The sequence below is a fragment of the Grus americana genome, chromosome 23, assembly GCF_028858705.1.
Source record: "Grus americana isolate bGruAme1 chromosome 23, bGruAme1.mat, whole genome shotgun sequence".
In the NCBI taxonomy this organism is placed as follows: Eukaryota; Metazoa; Chordata; class Aves; order Gruiformes; family Gruidae; genus Grus; species Grus americana.
Window position 1 is genome coordinate 673,142 of NC_072874.1, and position 12,343 is coordinate 685,484.

The 12,343-nt window shown below is 61.6% G+C and overlaps 2 protein-coding genes across 4 annotated transcripts; both read right to left on the bottom strand.

Annotated features, from left to right (window-relative positions):
* Positions 1–3,594: 3,594 nt before the first annotated feature.
* NDUFS5 (NADH:ubiquinone oxidoreductase subunit S5) lies at positions 3,595–4,963 on the bottom strand. The gene is made up of 2 exons (XM_054802459.1): positions 4,608–4,963; positions 3,595–3,895 (listed from the first exon to the last, which is right to left on the bottom strand). The coding sequence occupies exons 1-2, from the start codon at positions 4,821–4,823 to the stop codon at positions 3,791–3,793; spliced, it is 321 nt and encodes a 106-aa protein (XP_054658434.1). The 5' UTR covers positions 4,824–4,963; the 3' UTR covers positions 3,595–3,790.
* A 992-nt stretch (positions 4,964–5,955) lies between these two features.
* Positions 5,956–12,289, bottom strand: AZIN2 (antizyme inhibitor 2). Of its 3 annotated transcripts, none has more exons than XM_054802005.1 (11): positions 11,446–12,289; positions 10,837–10,951; positions 9,539–9,702; positions 9,265–9,438; positions 8,303–8,475; positions 8,066–8,197; positions 7,546–7,711; positions 7,264–7,426; positions 7,078–7,190; positions 6,580–6,794; positions 5,956–6,237 (listed from the first exon to the last, which is right to left on the bottom strand). In XM_054802005.1, the coding sequence occupies exons 3-11, from the start codon at positions 9,632–9,634 to the stop codon at positions 6,096–6,098; spliced, it is 1,374 nt and encodes a 457-aa protein (XP_054657980.1). In that variant the 5' UTR covers positions 9,635–9,702; positions 10,837–10,951; positions 11,446–12,289; the 3' UTR covers positions 5,956–6,095. The 3 variants fall into 3 exon arrangements, with proteins under 3 accessions (XP_054657980.1, XP_054657979.1, XP_054657981.1); XM_054802004.1 differs by having other exon boundaries at positions 9,536–9,702; XM_054802006.1 differs by lacking the exons at positions 8,303–8,475; positions 9,539–9,702; positions 10,837–10,951; positions 11,446–12,289 and having other exon boundaries at positions 9,265–9,375.
* Positions 12,290–12,343: the final 54 nt, after the last annotated feature.

Genomic DNA, 12,343 nt, shown 5'->3' on the forward strand with positions numbered 1-12,343 from the left:
GGGCTTTGGGGACCCCCACCCGAGGGTGCCGAGACCTTGGGGTCCCGCTTGGTGTCTGTGGGGGCGCGGGGAGACGTCTCCTGGGGCCGCAGGTACAGATCAGCCAGGACAGTCCCCCCTCCCTCATTAAAACCTTCGCCCAAGCCCGCAGATGAAACCTGCCTTTTCCCTTGACTTTTGATAAATTATTCATCTCCCGAGAGTTGTTTGTTCCTCCTCTCAGAGGAGCTGCAGACACTGCCGGAGGCTCCCGGCACATCCGGGGCTGCGGGAGCTGCAGGAGGTGGGGGCTCCCCCGCTCCCCGGCCCCCAGCTCCCACTCCCGGGCGGCTGAGGGTTATAGGAAATTGGGAACGGGGGAGCTGGGGGGAGGGAAAGCCGCTGGGAAAGCAGCTGGTGAGCGACACGAACGCTGCCCTCGCCGGTTCCTGCCTGGCCGAGGCCGTGCCGGCGGCAGAAGCGGCTCCCTGGGCTCTCGGTGCCTCCCACCCCACCAGGACATGGCTTTGCCCCGTGCCAGAAAACCAACAGAAAAGCAAACAGCGAAACAGAAATTTGGATCTACCACGTGCCCCGCAGTGAACTACGTTCAGAAGCTGACGATGCTCCAAATCCCTTTTGCCTGGGGGAACTCGGTCGGGATGATAGGACGCATTTTCGATCGCTGCCGCTCACAGCCAGAACCTCGGCCGCGGTCATCTCCTGCCAGAGCTGGGAGGTGGGGTTTTTTGTTTTCTTCTCTCTCCATAAATTTGATCATTTTCATCAGGTCTTTGGTTATTTTCCTTATTGGCTGAAATTTCTAATAGAGCTTTTAACTACGACAAATAGATCCGCTCCTCCCAGTCCCCCCTGTTCACCGCTTGCCCTTGGCTGCGTTAACATCCTTCGCCAGAACAATTAGATTTTGGATGGATCTAAAGAGCCCCTCGGGAGCAGGAGCGCTTCGATACATTTCAGTATTTCCTCCCACATCTGGACAGCTTGATGAGTCATTTTTGACACCAGCAAATTGCCGGGTTTTTTGCTGAGCCCTTCTCCCCGCCCCCCCCCCAAAAAAAGGAAACAGGAGGGTAATTAATCACCATGCATAACGAGCAGTTATGCAGTTGCAATGGGGGGTGGGGGGTGCAGGTGCAGGGGCTCCTGCAGATTTGATGTCCCGGTCAGCCCTGCTCCCCAAATTTCACATTTGATGTCCTGGCTGGCCCCGCTCCCCAAATTTCTGTCCTTGGTGGGAAGCCAGGGGAAGCGTGGTCCGGCTCAGTGAGGAGATGGCTCGGGGCACGCCAGCCCACCGGGTGCGGGCGCTTCCCCCCGCGCCAGCCCAGCCCTTTCTGGACATCGGTCCCCGTGTCCCCCACCCACGCAGCCCCTCCCCGCAGCCCCCACGGCCGGCTCTCTGCTGCAGATAAAGGCTCTGCGGCCAGCGCGCAGTTCGATTTCTATGCCCGGCTGCGGTTTTCCCTCTTGGTTCATCGTTTATTAGTTCTGACGGCTGGTGGCTCTGGCAGCCACCCCACAGAGCCCGCAGCCCTCGTGCCGGGAGCCTCTCGGGGCATTTTCACCTGAAACCGTTCACATTCCTGCCCATTTCTTCACGCTGCTGTTGCGTCTTTCTGGTGTTTCCTCTGCTGCTGCCCGGGGAGCTCCCCCTCGCCTGCTTTTATAGCCAAAACACTGTAATCCACCCGAGCGTCGGCAGCAGGACCTAAGTTTTCCTCTGCTGAAACTAATCACCACCAAACAGTTTTCATATTTGAAAGCGCCAAACAAAATCCCTGAGGATTATCAGCCCGTTACACGCAGGGAGAGCAGCTCCCCGTCTCTGGCAGCCTGGGGCCTCATCGGATCTGGATGTCGGGGCTCTGCGATGCCGCCGTCCCCCAGCGCCTGCCCCGCCAGGGAGAAAAGCCAGGATGGCTGCAGCCATGAGCTAGCCCGGGCAGAGGGAACCCATCCAGGCCTGGGGGAAGGGAAAAAGCTCCCGGCAGCGCTTGGAAAGGCCGGTTTGGAGGGAGCAGCAGAAATCCCGAAGAGGCCAAACCCCGCTGGGACGGCGCCTGTGAGACCACAGCCCACACGGAACTGGGGTGAAAACCGGGGAAGCGTTTCTTCCAGCTCACTTTGTTCAGCCACGTGTAAATAACAAAACCCTCCCGGCTCAGGTCCCTGCCCTGGGCACTGCAGGACGGCACAGGGGCAGGGCAGAGAGCCCCGAAAACACAGCGCCCAGCTGTGGCCCGCCACATCCCAGGGTGCAGCTCTGGGGTGCCCAGAGCGAGGGCTCTGCGAGCCTCTTCCCACACCCAGGAGGGATCCAGGTGCCCACCGAGGGGTCCGGCCCCCCAGGAGCTCTGTGGGCACAGGAAGGGTCCCAGCCAGGAGTTTGGGTTTTTGCTGCTGTCACAGTTCACGTCAGGCGATACTTTAACTTCAAGCTCTCAAAATCTAAAGACACACCTCATCAAACCAGCTGGTCTCCCCCACCAGGTTAATCATTCACAAGGTGTTTGGAGAAAGAGGAGAGCTGCCTGTGGCCCGAGAGAGAGGACATCTCAGCTGGAGACAAACGCGGAGGGGCGCGTCTGACGTACTGCTGATCCACGGACAACAGCGTCGGCAGGGCGGGAGTCGGAGACCTGTGTCTGCCAGGAGTGACAGCCCGGCGAGGGGCACCGGCCATCTCTGCCTGCCGGCGGTTACACCGCGCTCGGGTCAGTGTTTATCATCCCGCTGTGGGGATTTGCGAGGATCAGGAAACCAATGGGCTTCACCTGCATCAAAGATTAAGCATTAAAGCCACAATCACCGGTATTAAAAACATGGATTAAAGCTCAGATCTGTCCCCTCTCTACTTCCAGGCACTCACCTGCTTTAATGCCGTTACAAAACCGTGCTGGATTTGGAGGGAACAGGGGGAAGTATTCCCCTGGGGAAGGGAGGAACACCAGCTGCGCAGGCGGGTCCTGCTGCCAGGGCACGGCACGGAGGGACGAACCACCCCGGCCGTGCCAGGGCTGCCCACCAGCCGCCATCAGCAGGGCCCAGCGCTGCTGCAGCGCTCAATGGATCCCGCTGACACACGGGATTTCAAAGCAAAGCCCCCAGCGAGGAGATCTGCCACTGAAAGGGCAGGAGAGAAACCGAACCCATCTGCTACCCCCCTCAATTGGGGTGGGAGTTGTTTTAACAAGGTTTTCACCTCGTACACCACTGCCAGCTGGAGAGCGACTGGGAACAGCCCAGCACACACCAGTCCCATGTGCTGGCTGTAAATTACGATGAAGTTTTGCAGGACAAGCTTGGATAGCTGAGGTTTTTTATTCTTTCAGGGTATTCCTCCCATTTCCAGCAGCGATTGCCGCCTGGGAGGCCTGCCTGCACGTCAGCAGGAGGGACAGGCTGCAAGCACAAAGGGAGAACTCGCGACGGTCTGTGGCCCCAGGAGCATTTGACCTCCTCAAGGGCACGTCCCCAGCACCACTGCGGTGCTTTAGGGTGTCTCAACGGCTCCCCTGGCAGCGCTGCTACAGAGACAGAGCCTCAGGCCATGCTTTACTCAGGAAAAAGAAAGACAAGACCGAGCCAAACGCTGTTCTGAAGGAGACATTTACTAGCCCAAGCGATGCCCGACGCTGGTGCCATTCCCCTTCAGCAGAGGCCGGGCTCCCACGCAGACCCCACCCCACAGCCACAGCGTAACCCGGTTGTGCCGCAGGTTTTCTTCCCAGAGGAGTTCCACGTCAACGACTCCACAGGTGACCAAGGGTCACGTTCCCCCCACAAATCAAGGCCGCGACTCCTCTTTGCCCTTGTGGTAGTCGGGCGGCGTGTACTTCCCTTCCTTGATCATCTTGTCCCTCTGCTCGAGGATGGTTCTCAGCCGCACAGCCTGGCAAAGGGCACACGAGAGGGTGGGGGCAGTCAGGAAGCACTTACGTGGTCTCCAGTGCAGGTCCCGCCAGCCCCCCAGAAGCTGCATGCATGTGGCACCCGCACTAACCCTCGCACACCTAATGCGCAGGTTTGCACCTTCTGCCAGAGACTTTTGGGCTCTCAGGCTGTTGCGACACATTTTACTACTGCTGGTAACCGGGTTTCCAGCCCACAGCTGCCCAGGCAGTGCTTTCTCCCATTGCTGCTGCGGCTGAGGACTGACCGTAGCTGCCGCTGGCGAGGAGGAGGGCCCTGCAGGCAGGGAGGAAGGCTCTGCGGATGCCAGAGCCCTGCTGCTACCACAGCCCACACCACCCCTTGGGGAAGGGGCTGCTGCAGGGCCAGGCCCCCCACTCGCGCTGGGTAAGGAACGCTGCCTGCCCGCTGCCAGCTGGGAGGTGATGCCCGGTGGCTCCAGGCAGCGCCAAGGCAGGGTGCCCAGTGACCAGGAACACCCTTGGCAGCGCTGCCCACCCCGATCCCCCTCTCCAGCCTGGGGCCCCAGACCTCAAGAGCTTGGCCTGGACTCTCATCACCCGCTCCCCAGCTCAGCCCTGCACCTCAGGTCTCCCCAGCCCGGCCCTGGCGCCCCAGCGTCCCGTCCCTCCCCCAGCTCGGCCCGGGCCCTCCAGAGCCCCCTGCCCGCACCCCCGCCCGGCCGCACTCACCAGCTTGGTGCGGTGCATGCACTCCATGAAGTCTTCGTACTCGGGCTGGCACTCGCGGCGGGCCCGGGTCTGGCCCAGGCCGTGCCCGCACTCCACCCACTCCCGCTCGAAGGCGTGACAGGCCCCGGCCTTGGCGTAGGGCTGCGGCATGCTCTGCCGCAGCAACCACCGGTCCACATCGATGCCTAGCTGTCGCTGCAGCTCCCAGAACGGCATGGCTCCGCGCCTGTCGCGACACGGACGCTGTCACGATACCGACACCCCCAGGGCCGGCCCCTCCCGCCGCGCCTCACGGACCCGCAACCGCCGCCGTCCTTCACGGGCCTTTCGCGACGCTGCCCGCCGCCAAGCGCAACCGCAGCCCGCGACACCCGCGTCGCGCTTTACGGCTGGGCGGCTCCGGCGGAGCCAACGAGACGAGCGGCACGAGCGACCTTCCCCGCTGCAGCGCGCCCTAGCGAGGCGGAGGGAACACCGCCCGCCGCGCCCCAGCGCCCCCTGCCGGCCGCTGCGAGACCCTCGGAGCCCCCCCGTGCTCCCAGCGCCCCGCCCAGCACCGCGCGCTGCCAGCGCCCCCCAGAGCCCCCCGTGTCCCCAGAGCCCCCCAGAGCCCCCCGTGTCCCCAGTGTCCCCAGAGCCCCCCGTGTCCCCAGAGCCCCCCAGTGTCCCCAGTGTCCCCAGAGCCCCCAGTGTCCCCAGAGCCCCCCAGTGTCCCCCAGAGCCCCCCAGTGTCCCCAGTGTCCCCAGAGCCCCCCAGTGTCCCCAGAGCCCCCAGTGTCCCCCAGTGTCCCCAGAGCCCCCCAGTGTCCCCACCCCATGCTGCAGGGTGCTCCCGGTGCCCCCCAGTCTCTGGCTCTCAGGGTCTCACAGTGTCGCCGTGTTTTGGCTCCTATGGGCTCCTGGTTCCCCATCTCCCCCCACTGCAGTGCTGTAGCTCTGTGGGACCCTCCCCGTCCCATGGGCAGGGGGCTTCGTTAGGGCTGACGAGAGCTCGGGGACCGCAGGTCTTCCCCCCACGTCCCAGAACCCATCCCCCTATTTCCATACCCCCCCTCCCCGAAATCCCAGGGGTCCCTCTGGATGCCAGAACACACAGCGTCCAAGGTTTGGGTGAAGGACCTCAGCTTCCCTAATGAGCAAAGCCTCGTTATGCAGCCAATTGCTTATTGCAGACCGATTCTCCACCACCTTCAGCGCAGGGCAGGGAGGAAGAGCCGGGGGCTTCCTCGTACGAAACCCCGAGCCACGCTGGACAGCCATTCATTTCCGTAACTCTCAAAAAAAAAGAAACCCAAACCTGCCGGGCACCACTCGCCCACCCCTTTAGTAGGCACACGACACCGCACGAGCAGGAGGAACGGGATTTATGGTGAACACTTCAAAGTCCTCGCCGCGGGTCCCCGTGAGAGCGGAGCGGGGCGATGCCGGCGGCAGACAGGGCGGGAGGCATGGGACCTTTACCCCCCCAAACCCTGGTACCGGCGTTGCTCAGATGATGCTGGCCGGAGCGAAGACAGGGGTGACACACAGCGTCTCCGCCATCTCCCAGCCGCAGGACAGCGGGGCGCAGACGCTCTCGCGGTCATCTTCTGTTTGCGGTGGCTTTCCCTGGAAGAGCTGGACGGCTTTCCTGCAAGAGGGAGACACCCGACGGGGAGCAAGGGGGAGCAGCCCCTCCCGAAATGCTGCAGGATGTGCTCGGGCAAGGGGGAGCTCAGGGGCTCTCATGTCCCCCAGAGCCGAGCCGAGCTGCCTCTGGCTTCCCCAGTGAAAAACTGGCTCAAGTCTGTCAATATTTTAAAAAAATGTGAGTTTTCCCTCCAAGGCCAGGTTTCTACCCCGAATCTCCAGGTTCTAGGGCTCAGATTTGATCCTCTCCCTTGAGCAAAGAGCCCAGTTGGAGGGGAAGCCAGCGTCTCCCGTGGGATTCAGCCTTGCCCCCTCGCCCCGCTCGCCCAGGACCATCTCTTACCAGGCCATGCGGGACATGGCATAGGTGATCTGCGGCTGGGGACACCCCCCAGGCGAGGAGGAGGTTGCGATGGTGTAGGCACCCATGTCCTCAAAAATCAACCAGTCCCCGACGTGCAGCTCAGGCAGCTCCAGGCCGTCGGCAATGCGATCCTCCGTGTGTGCTGGGGGGCCCCGGAGGCTGCTGCTGCGCGAGGGGTGGTCTGGGCAGGGTCTCTGCAGGGGAGAGATGGAGCGGGCGCAGAGGAGGAGGAGGATGCACCAGTGCCACAGTGACCTCCTTCGTCTCCACTCGCCCCAAAGTCTGACCCCAGGAGCCCACGGACTCTGGCTACGGCCCTGCTGGTACACCGCCATGGCCTCTTCCCCACGGCCTCCGCTCTGCTCCGGCATGGAGCCGGGGGTCAGCCAGGAGGAAGGGCGGGCAGGGGTGGGTGAGGTGACGGGACGCAATGCGAGGGACCTGCTGGGGTCTCCTTGAGCTGGGCCAGACTCTCACCTTGTGCAGCTGAGGTCTGGGGCAGGGACTGTCAAACAGGAGGCAGCTGAAGGTGCCGTAGATGCCATCGTTGAGGTGATACACCAGGCTATTCTTGCCGCCAGACTCTTCCTCTGCGGGGGGAGCAGGGAGAGGGTTGAGGGGGGCTCGGGGACATCAGCGGCCCCATCCCATCATCCCACCTACCGTCAGAGCCAGGCTGCTCCGCAGGAACCTCTTCCATGGCAGTGATGCTGGCAGCTAAGGTGAAGGCAGAGGTGACGTAGTATCGCCCCGGTCTCGCGATGATCTCCACCCCGCAGCCGTCTGGGAAATACAAGTCCAAGGCAGAGTTTATCACGGCAGCGATCTGGATGGGAAGAAGATGTTCCCCCTCGGTTAGCTCGGTCCCTCTGCAGGGAGCCAGACCCAGTGAGACCCTCCAGCCTCGTGCTCTGCCTGCAAGTGCAGGCATTGGGAGCCACGTACCTCTTTGAACTGGGCTCTGGTGTCCTCGGTGCCGGGGAATCCCCCTCCGATGTCCAGGAGGTGCATCCGGTAGCCCAGCTCTGTGCCCACCTCAATGGCCAGCTGCGCCGCGGCCACAGACCGAGCGAAGGCCTGGGGCTCCAGACCGCAGCTCCCAAGGTGAAAGCTGAGGGCACAATCCCTGTTTCAGCAGGGCTCGCCCATCCCCAGAGAGCAGCGAGGGGACCTGGCACTGGGATTATCACTCACTGCGGGCAGCTCTGCACTTCCCACACACCATCCCAAGCCAGACTGCCAAGCCGGCCCTGCAGAGCCCCCCCAGACCCTCTCTGAGGGCCAAACATGCCCCAAATTGGTCCCAAAAAGGGTCAGTCTCCCCAGATGCAGCCTCCACCTCACTCCCAGCCAGAGCAGCCGGCGGCTCCATGGAGCCCTGCGCTGTTCCGGCAAGGCAGAGCTCCCCACGGTCCCCTCCAACACGGACCGAGCACCCCTATGGAAAAAGGACCACGTGCTGTACCTGATGCCAACAACCTCCACAGCCTGCTCCTTCGCTGTCTCTAGCAGGTGTCGGCAGGACTTGAGCGTGGTCCCAAACGTCATGTTGGGATGGGCGGAGGGGCTGGAGTCAGCAGCAATACCCAACAACATCCTGCAGAGCAAAGCCACACTGTGTTGAGGGGTCTTCAGACCCTCCGTCACCTCCCAGCCATCTCCCCAGCTCCCGCTCCAGCCCCCCCACTCCAATGACACCCGCCTGGCACGAGGGTGGCTCCTGGCCACCTTGCTCAGCTCCACCTCGTTGTCGAAGGTCATCAGCTGCACGCTGCGGCTGGCTGCGTATTTGATGTGGGCAACCTGCTTGCAGGGGCTGCTGTAGAAGATCTTATCAGCTGGGACTCCGATGCTTTGAACCCGTGCAATCTCTGCCTGCAGAGAAACGGCACGTGTGCAGGCAGGTGCAGGCAGGTCCCCGGGACCGTCGCTGCCCGTACCTGGCCGCAGTCAGCCTCGGGGCTCAGCCAGCTTGCAGCATTGCAAAGGGCAAACCGCCGGCATTGCAGCCTGGGTTTTTCAGGGAAAATCCGCGAGATCTCAAAGGGATCACAGTGGACTTTGTCGTGGCAGGGGCAGGTTGCGGTAAGGTGTTTACAAGCGGCATGAGACCAGGAGGAGAGAAAACAAGTGGGGTTAGCAGGCGTGGGTTTGGCGCGCGTGTCCCCTGTGAGCTGCAGTGAGGGTCACGGCCGCAGCGCTGGTCTGAGCTGTCACGACTCTTTGCACTTTCTCCTCCTGGTAACACGTCCTGTTTAATTACGTACAAGTTAAGTGGCTTAACTTTGGATCCTCCCTGGGAATCTGGCTGCGAGCGAATGAGAAGCAGGAGGGAGCAGGGAGCTCTAGGCTCAGCCTGAAAGGCCCCAAGAGTTGGACGGCTGCGGCAGTGGCCCCCAGGGATGTGCCTTGCCACCAGCCAAGCCTGCCAGCCAGGACACCAGGTAGAGTCAGGAATGTCGGTCAAAAGGAACAAGCCTGAGTCACCAGAGAGAGAACACGGGGATTTTGGGGCTGCATCGGGAGGGTTTTGACAGCAGAGGGAGACTCCTGCCCCTGTAAATGTCATCTAGTGAGTGGAAAAAGGGAAGGAAGGTGAGCTCTGCCACTCTCCCACAAACGCCCAAAGGATGCTCGCCCCGAGCTGTCCTCCCACAGCCCTACCTTGGTGGTACAGGCAAAGCCTGCCCCCAGCTCAGCCAGCAGCCGTATCACTCCTTCACTGCCGTTGCACTTGACCGGGAAGTAGGGTTTCACACGAGGCAAGGCCTTCAGGAAATGCAGGTGTTTCTTCACAATGTCCCCAAGGTCTGCCACGAAGAAGGCTTGCTGGTCACTCTAGGAGAAAGCTGGAGTGAGCAGCAGTCGCCTCCCCACAACCGTCTCTGCCAAGGGGGTGCTGGCTGCCGGGGAGCAGCAGAGCCGCAGCCCTTACCACCTGGCACAGCTCCACAAGGAGGTTCTCCAGGAGGTCTCTGGTGGTGAAGCCCTCCTCCACCATCATGAAATTGGATTCGTTCAAGTACCCGTTCATGGTCAAGGTGTGACAATGCCAGTTTAAAGCCTCCTCGAGTAGGGTATAGCTTCTAAGTATGCAGCATGCTGGAAAAAGAAAGGGAATATTAGAGGCAGGGCCCAGAAGTTCCACCAGCGTACAGCACCCAGTCTGCACCCTGAGGTGCTCCCCGTCCCTCCCACGGGCCGTACATGGCAGCACTGCCCTGGGTAGAGCTCTCTGCTGCTCTCCTCCAAACCAGCACCTCAGCTGAGAGCCTGACGGTGGGTTAAAGCATCTTCTCCAGGGGGAGAAGACGCATTTCTCTGCAGTTCAGAGCTTCGTTTTGGCACAGAGCAGCCCTGTCTTCTTCAGCAGCGGTCCAGGCACCAACACAGTTAACAACAAAGCCAATTTCACTGCAAAACGGATAGCCTATAAATGCCAGAACATGTCCCTTCACGCTCCGGCATGTAGCTAGATCTGCTTTACATTGCGTGGGGTGAAGTTCCCTTGTGGTTTCCAAATAGCTGAGTCTCACGGGCCCACCTTCCATGAAAGGGAGGCATCTTTAAAGAGCACAGCTGGTGCCGACTGGCCTGGGGATGCTCTGGATCCATGCTGTGGTTCCAGTTTCGCCTCTCTCCCATGGCACGGGGTGTGGAACAGGGGGACAAGTTACGCTGCACAGTGTTTCCCGGCTCACGCACTTAGCAGAGCTTTATCTTTAAGCTTGCACACTTAGTGTTAATAATCTCCTCCCCTGGTTCCAGCCCATCCCATAACCCAAGGAGCTGAAAACCTAGCACGGGCTCGCATGAAACATTTCCACTCCAATAATCCAGGTCTTACAGGAACACAGTCCCTCTGATCTGAAGCGAGCAGGAGACAGAGGTTTCATTTCTCAGAGCTGCACACCACCTCCTCCTCCTCTGCAGAGACCAACTTAGGACATTTCAGAGGGGCACTAGGAGAAAGACCACGCTGACCCCGGAGCGGCAGGGTGTTGTAATGCATTGAGCAAGCACCAACGGCAAATTCCAAAGATGGGGAATGGGGAGAAAAACTGGGCTTTGAAGCTCTTAGAGCTTCATACTTGGGAAAGGAGAGCAACTCCTCCAGCCTTACACTTCACTCCCCAAAGAAATTGCTAACCAGCACCCAGCCCGCCCTGGTTGGGCACAGAAATGATGAGCAATTAAGTGGGTCATTCCTGCCAGCCCTGGGCATCCCCTCCTTACCAAGGTCCAACGCCTCGCTCCTGGGTGACTAGGATTGCTGCCAGGGGGGCCCCCCGAGGAACGCCGAGCTCCCGCAGCACCCCGAGGTGTAGCTGTTGCTGGGGGTCCAAGGTCTCTGGGGAGAGGCAGTGCAAGGGGTTAACGAGGGAGAGGGGCACCTCTCCCACCCACCGTTCCCAAAACTCAGCATCCGCAGGCATCCCTCGCGAGCCCCCTCCTCACTGTGTCAGGCAAGCCAGCTTCCCAGCAGCCCCGTGCGGCCCCCCCCACCCCGTTACCTTAGAAAGCATTTAAACTGATTATGCCCATGGGTCTCCCAAGAGAATGAACCGGCCCCAGTGGCGGCTGTTTGTCCTGCCCTGCTTCCCTGCCTGCCCCAAACCCTTGGACCAGCTACCCCTGCAGAGGGGTTGGGGGGCTCTGCACCCCTTGTTCCCAGCGCCCCCCTCCCTGCTCTGCCTCACAACCGTGGCCATGGCAACCAAACCCAGCCACCTCATTGGCTGAGCTGCCTCCAAGCATCCTTCATCCCTTTCGGGGAATGCTTCTCTCCTCGCTCACCCCCTCCCAGGGCTGGGACTGCCCCCCACAGACGCTCTGGGTTCTCACCGTGTCCCCGCCGTGCCGGCAGCTCATCCCCAGCCCGACAATGCGGAGCGTTGCGAGCCTGCCTGCAGCTCAGCCCTGGTGCAAGGGCGCTCCTGGCTGCGCGTGCATCGCATGCGCAGGGACCCTCGGGGGGAAGAGAGCCAAAAATACCTCCAAAATACTGCTGCCAGGGAAACCAGGCTTCCTGCAGATTAAAGGCTGAGCAGCGCCTGTTTGGCTGGGACATCGGCGGAGGTAGTCGGGAAGACCTCAGGGACTGATTCTGTCCTTGTGCTGCTGCTGGCAGTTTCGGTGGGTTTCCCGGCAGCAGATCCAGCTGTGCCATGCATGCGGATGCCCCGTCTGGTCCATCAGTCGTGTCTTTGCTTGCATTTGTGCACTTGGAAACGGTTCCACTGCTCCATCCCACAAACACCACAGGCTGAGCAGGGAACTTTTATCCTCCTCTTGTTAATTCGCAACTCCCTCTCTGGTGCCGCTGAGGAGACATTCTGTGTGGGGAGGGGTAGCTGCCCCCGCTGAGGAGGTGACAGGGACCCACGTATCCCGGGTTCTGGTATTTAACTCTGTGGTCTTGGCTTTGCCACGGGCTCTCCTGGCAACCAGGGCCAAGGACGCTCCTGCCCCCCGTGAGACCCTGGCCCGTTGCCCCGGTGCTCTGGCCCAGCGCCCAGCCCTGCGCCGCGCAGGATGGGGGGGAGCCGTGCAGAGGGCACCGCACGGGGAGGAGGGCAGAGAGCCACCGTGCCTCGGCAGCGCGGCGCAGAGCCCCGCAGTGCCCACGGAGCCGTGCGGTGACGCACTGCACACGCACCGCGGCGCGGGGCACTCACCCCACGCGGGGGCCGGCGGCACACGCAGCACCGCCTGACCCCGCCCACTCCCCGCGTAACCCCGC

What these genes read in the sequence shown, in the direction of transcription:
- NDUFS5 (XM_054802459.1), bottom strand. Translation starts at nt 4,823, where the DNA reads ATGCCGTTCTGGGAGCTGCAGCGACAGCTAGGCATCGATGTGGACCGG. An exon ending in GCATGCACCGCACCAAGCTG is followed by an intron (nt 3,896 to 4,607) that starts GTGAGTGCGGCC and finishes GCCCTTTGCCAG; the next exon opens with GCTGTGCGGCTGAGAACCAT.
- AZIN2 (XM_054802004.1), bottom strand. Translation starts at nt 9,634, where the DNA reads ATGAACGGGTACTTGAACGAATCCAATTTCATGATGGTGGAGGAGGGC. An exon ending in AGGAGCCACCCTCGTGCCAG is followed by an intron (nt 8,198 to 8,302) that starts GCGGGTGTCATT and finishes TTTGCTCTGCAG; the next exon opens with GATGTTGTTGGGTATTGCTG. An exon ending in GTGGAGGTTGTTGGCATCAG is followed by an intron (nt 7,712 to 8,065) that starts GTACAGCACGTG and finishes TTGTGCCCTCAG; the next exon opens with CTTTCACCTTGGGAGCTGCG.